Source organism: Myotis brandtii, unplaced genomic scaffold (assembly GCF_000412655.1).
Source record: "Myotis brandtii unplaced genomic scaffold, ASM41265v1 scaffold667, whole genome shotgun sequence".
In the NCBI taxonomy this organism is placed as follows: domain Eukaryota; kingdom Metazoa; phylum Chordata; class Mammalia; order Chiroptera; family Vespertilionidae; genus Myotis; species Myotis brandtii.
This window is the reverse complement of record NW_005370593.1, coordinates 1725732-1738211: the sequence shown is the minus strand read 5'-3', so window position 1 is coordinate 1738211 and position 12480 is coordinate 1725732. Positions and strand designations below refer to the sequence as shown.

Sequence of the window (12480 nt, the reverse complement as noted above, 5' to 3'; positions counted from 1 at the left end):
ATCACTTATCTAAACACTGCTATATTCTCACCTGAAAGAGACACTGGTGTTTCCCATATGAGGGAACAGAGACTAGCTGAGGATGAAGGCTGGAGAATGACTATTGGAACCAAGGGTGCAGGAACATTTTTACTGTAGCCTTCTTCACCAGCTTACTGTGGGGTCGTGCTTGGCACTTGATTTCTTTTATCTGGGATAGAGCCCAAGGAAGTAGTACATGGAAAGGGAGCAACATAAACAAAATAGAAGTGACTAAGGTGTTTTGACACTCATTAAGATGGGTGGTACTTTCAAAATGGGAGCCAGGTACCTACTTTTCTATTCCACCACACCTTTTCCTGCTGGTGACCAGAGACAGAGCTACCTCTTCTTCTGACTAATCCCTAAAAACGTAGGTGAACAGAGGCTGAGCTGACCTACTTTGTAAATACCTGCTATAGAGTTAACCAGCAAACTTCCTGAAGGCAGTGGTCATGCTCACACAGCTGCTCTGCTTTAGGCTGGGGGCCAGACTGGGAGCTGACCTTAGGATAGTGCTTCTTAAGGAATGGCATGTGACCATCCATCAGAAGCAAGGGCGATAGGAAACAAGTGCAGATTAAAAATGCAGATTATTAGACCTTACCCTAGACATTGTGAATCAGATTTTTTTCTTTCAAAATAAGCGTTTAAATGTAGAATAGTTTGTTTTGGATTTACAGAAAAGTTGTGAAGAAAATGCAGTATACCAATTTTGTTTATACATTCATCAATTGATGAACAAGTACTTGGGTTGTTCCCATTTTTTTGGCTATTATCGGTAATTATGTTATAAATATTCATATACAAGTTTTTGTGCAAAAATTTTTAAATCTTTACCCAAGGACATGCTCATTGATTAGAGAGAGAGAGAGAGAGAGAGAGAGAGAGAGAGAGAAGTGGATCGGTTGCCTCCTGTACACACCCCGACTGGGTATCAAACCCCACAACCTTTCAATGTATGGGATGAAGCTTCAACCAACTGAGCCACTCAGCCTGGGCATTCTTTTTTTCCTTATTTCTTTTCTTTAAAAATTAATTTTTAGAAAGAGAGGAAGGGAGAGAGAAACATCAATTTGTTCCACTTATTTATGCATTCATTGGTTAACTCTATTTTTTAAAAAGATTTTTAAAATTTGAGTTTTAGAGAGAGAGGAAAAGAGAAGGTGAGAGAGAAACATCTATGTGAGAGCAAATATTCATTGGCTGTCTTCTTCATGCCCTCTTGGGGACCAAGCCCAAAACCTGGGCATGTGCCCCCCCAGGAATCAAACTGGTGACCTCTCGGTACATGTGATGATGCCCAACCAACTGAGCCACACCGGGCTCCACAAAACTTTTAATACATTGGGAAACCAGAATGATCACATTAACAATGAAAAAAGCCCTGGTCGGTGTGGCTCAGTTGGTTGAGTGCTGTCCCATGCACTGAGAGGTCACCGGTTGGATTCCCAGTCAGGGCAGATGTCAGAATTGCTGGCTGGATCCCCAGTGTGGTGCGTGCAGGAAGCAGCCCATCAATGATTCCCTCTCACCATTGATATTTCATCTCTCCTTCTCCCTTCCTCTCTGAAATCAATAAAAAACATATTTAAAAAGAAAAGAAAAAAAGGCATTTGTAATAAAAAATGTAGCAAATGGCAGAGTAACAATACCTCTGACTGGTGAATAGGAAGTGGCCTAGTATAACCACTTCTCCTTTGATAATGACTCACAATAGGTCTGTTGACTGCTGAAACAAAAACATTTCCATCATTTAGAAAAATCTATTTTTAGGAAGCTTTTGTGTTTAAAAAATGGCCAAGATGATGGGTTTCTAGTAATTGACACTACTAGGGAGAGAAAAGTATGGAAACACTAGTCATGCTGGCAATTCAGGGAGTAGTGAGCACTCCTTCGGCATTTGGTTATAAAATACAAATCCCAAAGCTTTGTTAATCAAGATCAGAAACAAGTAACAAACAGTGAATGTCCTGGTTTAAAGGCTTCATTGTTCAGCAGAACCTGTTTTGGTTAGACATGCTTGTGTTTTTTTTTTTCTGAGACCACTTGCACTACCTCCATAAATAACACTAACAAAAATCCTCTTGGCATAGTTTAAATTGCTTTTAAAAATATCACACTTGCCCTAGTTGGTTTGGCTCAGTGGATAGAGCATCGGCCTGTGGACTTAAGGGTCCCAGGTTCGATTCCGGTCAAGGGCACATGCCCAGGTTGCAGGCTTGATTCCCCACAGGGGGTCTGTAGGAGGCAGCCAAGTAATGATTCTCTCTCATCATTGATGTTTCTATCTCTCCCTCTCTCTCTGAAATCAATAAAAAGATATTAAAAAGAATCTCACTTGTTTTGTTCTTTCTTGGAATAGTATCCTATATAAAAAAAGCCTAATATGCAAATCGACCGAATGGCAGAACGACTAGTCACTATGATGCGCACTGACCCCCCTGCATCCTGCAGATGCCCAATGCAGGAGCTGCCCCCAGCCTGCAGGCCCCAGGCCAGCCAAGGCAGGTGCCAGTGGGGGCCCCCCGATCACCCCGCTGGTAGCTCCACAGAGGGAGGCAATTGGCAGTGGCAGTGGGGGGCGGGGCCGGCCAGTGGGCACTGCCAGGCTGGCCAAGGCAGGTGCCAGCAGGAACCCCCCAATCACCCTGCTGGTCACCCCACAGATCGGCCCTGATCGCCGGCCAGTCCTAGGGACCCTACCCGTACACGAATTTCGTGCACTGGGCCTCTAGTAGTTTATGAAGTAGTTGACTACATCTGATGTGTGTGTGTGTGTGTGTGTGTGCGTGTGTGTGTGTGTGTGTATACCTTTTGTTTTACTTTTAGGTACTTTTATCTGAAAAAAAATTAAATGATTAAATTTTTATTCCATTAAGCAAAACATTATCAACATTAGTTTTTCATCAGCAACAATGACCTCTTATTTTCTTAAAAACATAGTTAGAATCATTTTAAAAATAAAATACATTGTCTATTTAAAGAATGATATGTGGATATGTATTAAGAATGGCCATCAAGTAAAGAGAAATTTTCCCAAGTAGTCTGTGGAATAATCATTTTAAAATGCCCCAGATAGAATAGTGCAGGAGTCCTAACCAAACAGAAACACAATTAAAGGAAGCTAGCTCCTTTGAATTTAAAGACACTGGAATTGTATTTGTGGTCTGTACTGGATATATTCCAGCTCTATATCACAACACAAAATTTTCCATTTCCTCAAAGCTAAAAGCCAAGGTATAAGTTAAACAGATGGGCAAACAGAAGTCAACAGGGCACAACTCATTAACTGACAGTTGAATTGACAACTGATCATTGTCAGTTAGCTCCCAGTTGAGTAACTATATTGCTAGCAAACATGGAGATAAATTTCTCCTAATAAATTGATGTCTTGCAAGAGTTAAGAAGTTATTTGTAAAAAGGAAAGTGCATTCAATTGATGGAGAAATTGCAGTATGTGTCAGTAATAAATGTTATGTTAATGGACTTTGGAAAGATACATAGGCAGGCTGTTGAAGATGTAGGACTGTTGCCTTAATGTAGGGAAATGCAGTCATTAAACCACCAGAAATGATTCAACATTTTAACTTTAGGTTTTATGAGTATAGAATTTATTTCACCTTAGCCACTGATAGAGCGTTGACCTGTGGACTGACGGGTCTTGGGTTCAATTCCGTTCAAGGGCACGTACTTGGGTTGTAGGCTTGATCCCTGGTCTGGGCATGTACAGGAGGCAACCAATCAATGTATCTCTCCCACATCAATGTTTCTCTCACTCTGTCTCTCCCCTTCCCTTTCACTCTCTCTGAAAATCAATGGAAAATATTCTCGGGTGAGGATTAACAACAACAAAAATAATTTATTTCACATATTGTCAATTCTGTATTAATATTTTCATAGTTTATTAGCTTGAGGGCTGAATTTCTTCTCTCATAATACAAACTAACATAATAATAATAATAATAATAATAATAATAATAAAACCACCAGGGAATTCTTTAGGATATGAAATATGGGGAACTTTTCAGAATCAATGTTATGAAGACTCTTGGGTTATGCACTTAGTATGCATTTATCCCATCAAGTAAATACTATTCTGATCGCCTGTACCATAAAGTCCATTTCTGAAACTTCAGTTTTCTTCTCTGGGCTCCCATAACACTAGGCTTATACATCTTTACAACATTTATCGGGATCTGTTTAAGTGTTCCCTTGAAATTGAAGGTGAGCAGTGAAAGAAGAGAAAATCTGTATCTTGATAGAGTCAGGACTGCCACAGAACTTTTTCTGTCTTCAGTATGGACCCTGGGTTCAAATTTCAGCTATCAAGCCTTAATTTTCTTATCAGTAAGGACATATTTACTAATACAATGTTTATTAAATATGTTGTATTGACACATTTTTTAAAAGGCTATAGAATAGACCCTAACTCAAAGTTCCTCATTCCATGGCATTGGACATATTTTTTCGTAACTATTGACATTCATATGGAAACTTTAACCCAAACAATTCAGGACACCATGTCACTAAATGATGAGTAGAAACATTGTTTATTTATTTTAAAATATATATTTTATTGATTTCAGAGAGGAAGGGAGAGGGAGAGATAGAAACATCAATGATGAGAGACTATCATTGATCGGCTACTTCCTGCACACCCCACACTAGGGATCGAGCCTGCAACCCGGGCATGTGCCCTGATTAGGAATTGAACCTTGACCTTCTGGCTTATAGGTCGATGCTCACCACTGAGCCATGCCAGCCGGGCTTGAAATCTTAATGTTTAAAAACTGACTTTAAAAAACCCACAAATTCAACTGAATATATTTTAAAGATCTTACTGGCTTTATTTAACAATTCATGAAGTCAGGCAGCGTACTATCTGGCAGATAGAAAGGAGCTCTGAGGAGCTACACAAAATCAAAGACTTTCATAGGCAAAAGGAAGTGGGAACAAGAAAGTTGCACTAGTGAAAAGCAGATTGGTTGTGGGAAGGTCACTTTCTTTTTTTGGGTGGAAGGGGTCTATCAGGCTGATTACCTCATGATGCTGATTAGATGATTTATGATTGACTGGTTGAAGATTCCATTTCTGGGAGAGGCCAAAACTGTAATTAAGTTCCAGTATGGTGACATGGGACTTAGCATGAGCGACACTGTTGGAGCCTGTTGTCTTGTTTTTAGCTGAACAAACTAAATAATACAATTAAAAGATGTATATTAGGACTATAGGGCAATATAGTCCTTAATGCCATTTGTAAGTTTCCCACCACAGGAAAACTTGCTGGAAACCAAGAATCAGACCACATCAGGAATTCAAACTGTCCTAAAAACACCTGATTGCACATCTGAATTCCATCTGCATTACAAGCTCACCAGCTCAGCTCCCAGACCCAATGATGATAAGAACTCCCCACCAGTGACTGCATATATGAAACTCCAATTCCTGGGGGCTGCCATCATCGACCCAATATCCCTTTGGCTCGGTGCTGTGCAGCCCTTCCCTTTGGGTATCCCATCCCCCACCCCCTTTCCTTAAATAAATTCAATTTCTCTTTATCCACCGTCTGAGATGGCTATTTAGTCTGCCCGCATACCACCATGATAACCTTTCAATACAAAATAACCCAAAGATGAAGTTAATAAATTATATACCAAGAATCCAGTCCAGCATTTGCCTTGGCAAAGGAATAAATTTCTGAGCTCAAATCCATCCTATATTATTCCAATTCAAGTTATTAAGTACCTAGTTGATGCTACAGAGTAGTTATAGAAAACAAAACTCCCTTTGAGGAGGCACAGTCTAAGGCAGTGATGGCGAACCTATGACAAGCGTGTCAGAGGTGACACGCGAACTCATTTTTTGGTTGATTTTTCTTTGTTAAATGGCATTTAAATATATAAAATAAATATAAAAATATAAATCTTTGTTTTACTATGGTTGCAAACATCAAAAAATTTCTATATGTGACACGGCACCAGAGTTAAGTTAGGGTTTTTCAAAATGCTGACACGCCGAGCTCAAAAAGTTCGCCATCCCTGGTCTAAGGAGATATTAAAATGCAATGTGATGTTCCATGCACAGAAGAATGTATAAAGTACCACAGGAACAGATGAAGGAGCAGTTAAATTTGGTTGGTATAAGAGGAAGGAAAGAAGTTAAAGGTGAGCCTGGCTGGCGTGGCTCAGTGGTTGAGCGTTGACCTATGAACCAGGATGTTATGGTTCAATCCCCGGTCTGGGCACATGCTGGGGTTATGGGCTCGATCCCCAGTGGGAGCATGCAGGAGGCAGCCGATCAATGATTCTCTCTCATCATTGATGTTTCTCTCTCTCTCTCTCTCCCTTCCTCTCTGAAATCAATAAAAATATATTAACCCCTCCCCCCGCCCCCCCAAAAAAAGAAGTTAAAGGAGAGTTACCAAGGTGAGGAGACATGGTGATATTTAAACTAGGCCTAAAAGGTGTGGAAACCTGCCAGATAAAACAAAGGAGGGAAGGGCATTCAGGTGAAAGAAACAGTAAGAAGTATACTCTCAAATTCCTCAAGACAATTAGGAAAACAGAGAACCCAAAACATTGCAAAGAATGCTCCAAAGAAAGGGCTCCTCTGAGAAAAAAAGGCCAAGTTACAGAGAAGGGATATTATTTGCCCTGTAAAATTGATTTGTGAAATCTGGGAGATTAACCAGCCATTTATGTGGGTAAATAATTTCAAATACAAGAATAAAGAAAATTAGCTTTATTTATGTAAATCAGAAAAATTGATTGTAGTGTTAGAGTTTGTCAAATGTTTTCACTCTGAACAATTTACAAGAGTATTTATATACAAACATAATAAAATAGAGTACATTACATTGCTTTTGCTTGACTCAAAGTGTTTTCTCAATTCTGAACATGCCCCTATCACTTCGGTTTTTAATATTTAACAAAAAAGCGCTTTGTTTTGACATAGTGCTTGATTCAAAGTGTAACACTGAAGTGGAAGGAGAGTCAATGATCACCAACAGTTAAAAAATATTTTCAACCAAGATGCCTTTATCATTAGATTTTTTTCTATATTAAAATGTTTCATGTTAAAAAAACATACTTGTATTCACTGATGATCTAAATTTATTGTACTAAATTTGACATTTATATAAACCATAGTTATCTAAATATAGATATTAATCTATATTAAACTCATTGGTATGAATGTTTGCCACAAATGCAAATGAACAAAATTGTTAAGAATAGAGGTAACAGAAAATCCATTTGAAACATTGAAGTGCAATGCCCTCTTTTATTTAAAATGAGTAAAATTTCTCTTTTCTGAACCCAATAAAAACAAAACCAAAAGATGACTGAAAACCTGGTATTTATAGACATCAAATCTTAAGTCACACTGTAGGGCTGTAATTAATTTGTACTATTATATATTGAATAATTCTAAATCAAGCTTCCTAAGTAGTTTTCCAATAATTTATGTTGTTTGAGAAATCCAAGAAAGTTTAATACAATTGCTGAATAAGGCAGAATTTTAAGTTAAAATTGGGATATAACGTAAATGCAGATAATTTATGATAGAGTCCAACCTGTCATAATATTCAGTGTGTATGGACTGTCAGAAGAAATCCATTTCATTTTTAAAGCAGTGGATTGTTTAGTAAGGTCAGTTCTTTAGCACGTTATTGAAATTCCTGGCAAGAATTCTGACAGAGCTGTGCAGCTTTATTAAATGGAAAAAACAAAACCCCACAAAAAATGTTGTTTTGTGACTTTGAAAAGTCAGTTAAATTAAAACAATCAACTAGACCTCCAAGTGCACTTGTGTCTAAAATGTCACTTTTGTCCCCAAAGAGAAGGAAATAAAATAATCAACTACTATATTAAGGTGCTTATTAATAAAAAAAAGTAACATCAGAGGAAACTGGTCTTCAATTGGATGCTTGAATTCTTCCCAGGGTGCTTAGTATGTTTAGATGTTGGTGTCCCGACTTTGACACTTTCTTGATTGCCTTTTATAGCAGCCTCAAGGCGGGCTTTCAGGGATGGAGAAGAAGCCATTACACTTTTAAACACTGATGAATACTGAGGCCCAATTTGCATGAGATTTTGCAAAGCAAAGTCATGTAAATTTCTCATTATAGAAGTTGCTGATCCCAGAGCATTCTCATCCAAAAGGAAGGAAATGAGGATGGGTAGAAGACAAGCCACCAGCTGAGAGCCTGGAAAGTAAATAAGTGAAGTAAGCCCTACGTTCAGGAATATAAATGTTTATTACAAAAAGTTGTAAACATACTTGATCTGGACACTTTCTTCCCCACTTACGGGGAAAACAATGCTTCCCATCTCTTCTCCCAAATTAATACTACTTGGATTAACATAACACTGCCTTTCAATAAATATGAAAATATAATAGTGACTCTTACATTTTAAAAATTTATTCATTTAACAAATATGTGAATGTTTTACACTTTAACATTAAATTTCTGATTTTAGACAGATTCTGATCTAATATGAACTTCATGCTGACACTTACGATGTTGCTCTTCAGCAATGGTTACCAGTGCTTCCAACACCTTTATACCTTCTTGAAAGATCTGAAGCTCAGTGGTGTCTTCAGGATTTTTTTTGTCTATTTCCTGTAGTTTTTCCACGATAGAGGAGACTAAAGAGTAAATGTAAGGGTAGGAAACAGCTGGATTCGGATACTGAAAAATGGAAAGTAGGAGCTGGTAGGTCTTGATTTGTACCTAATCAAGTGAGAGACAAAAATAGTATGAACTGTAAATAAATTTACATTAAAATGTATATTTTAAAGTAAATTTTAAAAAGTTAATTTAAAAATTCCTAAAAAGGTATTTAAATTTATCTTTAATTTTGGAAGTCCAAATGGTAACAGGTATTCAAACTTGCATGCTAACAAAGTGGCTGCAACACTTTGGACTGGGGACAGGCACATGAATACGTACACTAGGATATGAACACTTGCTTTCCCTGTTGTATCCTTTTTTTTAATATATATATATATTTTATTGATTTTTTACAGAGAGGAAGGGAGAGGGATAGAGAGTCAGAAACATCGATGAGTGAGAAACAATGATCAGCTGCCTCCTGCACACCCCCTACTGGAGATGTGCCCGCAACCAAGGTACATGCCCTTGACCGGAATCGAACCTGGGACCCTTCAGTCCGCAGGCTGACGCTCTATCCACTGAACAAAACCGGCTAGGGCCCCTGTTGTATCCTTTATTCAATACATTGTAATGGTTAATTTTTCTTCTTTTCTGTAGTTTCCATTTCCCCCTCATATGCCCTTCTATAATCTCATACCAAAATTAAACTAAAACACACACACAAACTTGAAAAATATTTTGGAGATTTCAGAAAATGTCTTAAAAAAATCACATATATTTAAATTCAAATGTCATGGTCTTAAGGAACCATGTCTAGACCATATTAATTATGTGTCATCACATATCAGAGCCATCATTTTGAGACAGCTAACTAAAGCTCCTGCAAGGCTGTAGGCAACAAAAAGAACAGAAGAAAAGGAGATGACTATACATCAAATACAGCAGGTGCTCAAATAATGTCATTTGTTGTAACATTGATGAGATACTTTAGGAACTTAACTCTTATTTACTATTAGCCTATGGTAAAATGGTTTCTTTATACAGCATTTTTCTTAAAGCCACAGAACCTATCAACAATGTTAAATGAGGACTTACTGCATGTAAGTCATCCTTTATTCAATAAATTGTGGTGGTCTTTGGACGATTAAATTTTTCTGAGAGAATATCTGGTTCCTATACTTTAGGAGTCGAAATAGTTGTGACCTAGCTGGTTTGGCTCAGTGGAGAGAGTGTCAGCCTGCAGACAGAAAGGTCCTGGGTTCGATTCCAGTCAAGGGCACATGCCCGGATTGCAGGTTTGATCCCCAGTAGGGGGTATGCCGGAGGTAGCCGATCAATGATTCTCTCTCATCATTGATGTTTCTCTCTCTCCATCTCCCTTCCTCTCTGAAATCAATAAAAATATGTTAAAAAAAAAAGAAATAGTTGTACTCATCTGCTACAAACTCATTTTGTAGCACATAAAGGACTAGGAAATTAATTCAGCAAATGAAGGGACCATAAAGCAATGGGATCAACTTGTGTGTACTGTTTTTGGAGTGGGTCCCATTATTTCATGATCATACACTAAAGCAGTGATGGCGAACCTATGACACACGTGTCAGAGGTGACACGTGAACTCATTTTTTTGGTTGATTTTTCTTTGTTAAATGGCATTTAAGTATATAAAATAAATATCAAAAATATAAATCTTTGTTTTACTATGGTTGCAAACATCAAAAAATTTCTATATGTGACACGGCACCAGAGTTAAGTTAGGGTTTTTCAAAATGCTGACACGCCGAGCTCAAAAGGTTCGCCATCACTGCACTAAAGGTATGTACTGGAGCCCTGGCTGGGTAGCTCAGTTGGTTAGAGCATTGTCATGATGTGCAAGTTTGCAGGTTCGATCTCTGGTCAAGGCACACACAAGAAGCAACAAATGAATGCATAAATATGTGGAACAACAAATCAGTGTTTCTCTCTTCCTCTCTCTCTCTCTCAAACAATAATAAATAAATAAACAAACAAACAAACAAACAAATAAATAAAGGCATGTGCTGAAGCCTTTCTTTTTTTTCTACAAAAAGAAAATCCACTATAATAATACCAAATGTCCCTTGAAAAAAAGTTAGAAATATGTCAATTTTAAGATGCCCCTATTTCAAATTTAGTTTTTGTTGATTTTTTAAAAACATGCTTTTATTGATTTTTAGAGAGAGAGGAAGGGAAAGAGGTAGAAAGATAGAAATATAGATGAGAGAGAAATATCATCGAGCGGCTGTCTCTTGCATGCCCCTTACTGGGGATCAAGCCCACAACTCATGCCCAGACCTAGAATCGAGCTGGTGACTGCTTGGTTCTTGGGTCGATGCTTAAACACTGAGCCACATTGGCCAGGCAGTTTTTTGTTGATTTAAAAAAAAAATCTTTATCTTTTTCCAGTTATGCTCTATCCTCAGGGCCAACGAATAAGACTATTTTTATTTGGTGTTTTTACCCCAAGAATATGTCACCCCAAACCTATATATAAAAATTTTAGTCTGATACTTCTTGTTAGAGTCAACAAAAATCAAAGAAAAATTTCGCAAAAGCCTAAATATATTCCTATCACAAACATCTCTCTGCTAAAGACACTTACCATAGCATCTTTAATCTCAAGAGTAACTTTAAATTTCTCAATACAGCGCTTTTGAAGGCATGGGATGATAGTTACTTCTGGACTGGTAGACAAAATAAATACTGTGATAGCAGTAAGCAGACTGACTTCATCAAGTTCTTGGTGTGTTCCATCTACTAAAGAGAAAATGATATATGAGAAACAGATCCTAATATTTCTATATTTACTGTCCGTGTGAAGCTATCTCTAGTTTGGTAGTAACAATTTCTTTTGTTCCAGTTATAGACGGTAAACACTGATTGACTTTAAAACTCCTGGCAAATGTTTCAGGCTTTAAAATGTGCATTATAAGTATTCTAGAATCAAGAATTACCAAAGCAATGATAATCTTCACAGGTAAGGACATCAGTAAATACATATATTTACTAGGAATACACATTTACTAGTTGTGTGACCTTGGATATCTAACCCTGTCTTCAGCTTTCTTATCTGTAAAATGGGAGTATGAAAAGGACTTACATTTATAAGGTTAGATGAGTTAATCTATGTAAAGCATTAAAATAGCACCTTGTACATAATACTCAATGTGTGTTATCCATTTTATTACTATCTTTATTGTAGAGCAATACAGAAATGCTTTGACAATTTTTTTTCTTTGTTAAGTTTAAAGTATTCATATATTGATAATACATGTGTCAAGTGAAAATCCTTTAGCACTTTGCTACATATACCATTTCTTAACAGTAGAGAAAAAACTTGAAAATTCCTGCATAGGCCACTGTGGGAGGCTAAAAAGTAGTAATTGTCCTTCTACCTTCTAAATTCTTCTGGCTGGGCTAATAACCAAATTAACAGAGACAGATTAACAGGAGAAAATAAAATCTTAATACATATGCACAGGGAATTCACATTAAGCATGAAAATTCCAAATACAGAGACAAAACTGGGTATATATGACATTTTGGACAAAGGAGAAAATGAGGGGATGAGATCTTAGATTTCAAAAGTGAGAATGAGCCATTTACAGGTAATTTGTTTCTTAATAACCAACTTGAAAATCAATACCCTAAAAAGCAGAACTTTTGGTCCCCTTCACCACCAATTACTTAAAGGAATTTTCTATTAGATGTAATTCATTTCCCAAAGTCAAAGTCTCATTAAATAATTTTAATTAACCTGCTAAATATTGAATATTGAAAAATCAATATTATTTGAAAAGGAGAGCCAAATTCAATTAACTTGC

General features: G+C 37.2%; 1 protein-coding gene across 8 annotated transcripts in view; it reads right to left on the bottom strand.

The window, feature by feature from the left end:
- Positions 1–6747: 6747 nt before the first annotated feature.
- HEATR5A (HEAT repeat containing 5A) overlaps positions 6748–12480 on the bottom strand; it is a 97858-nt gene continuing 92125 nt past the window's right edge. For 7 of the 8 annotated variants that reach the window (XM_014528978.1, XM_014528980.1, XM_014528979.1 and 4 more), the window contains 3 exons: positions 11259–11413; positions 8542–8755; positions 6748–8227 (listed from right to left, as the gene is read on the bottom strand). In XM_014528978.1, the coding sequence (XP_014384464.1) occupies positions 7920–8227; positions 8542–8755; positions 11259–11413 (677 nt within the window). In that variant the 3' untranslated portion in view covers positions 6748–7919. The remainder of the gene's footprint in view (positions 8228–8541; positions 8756–11258; positions 11414–12480) is intronic. The other variant, XM_005880985.2, reaches the window with a different exon arrangement.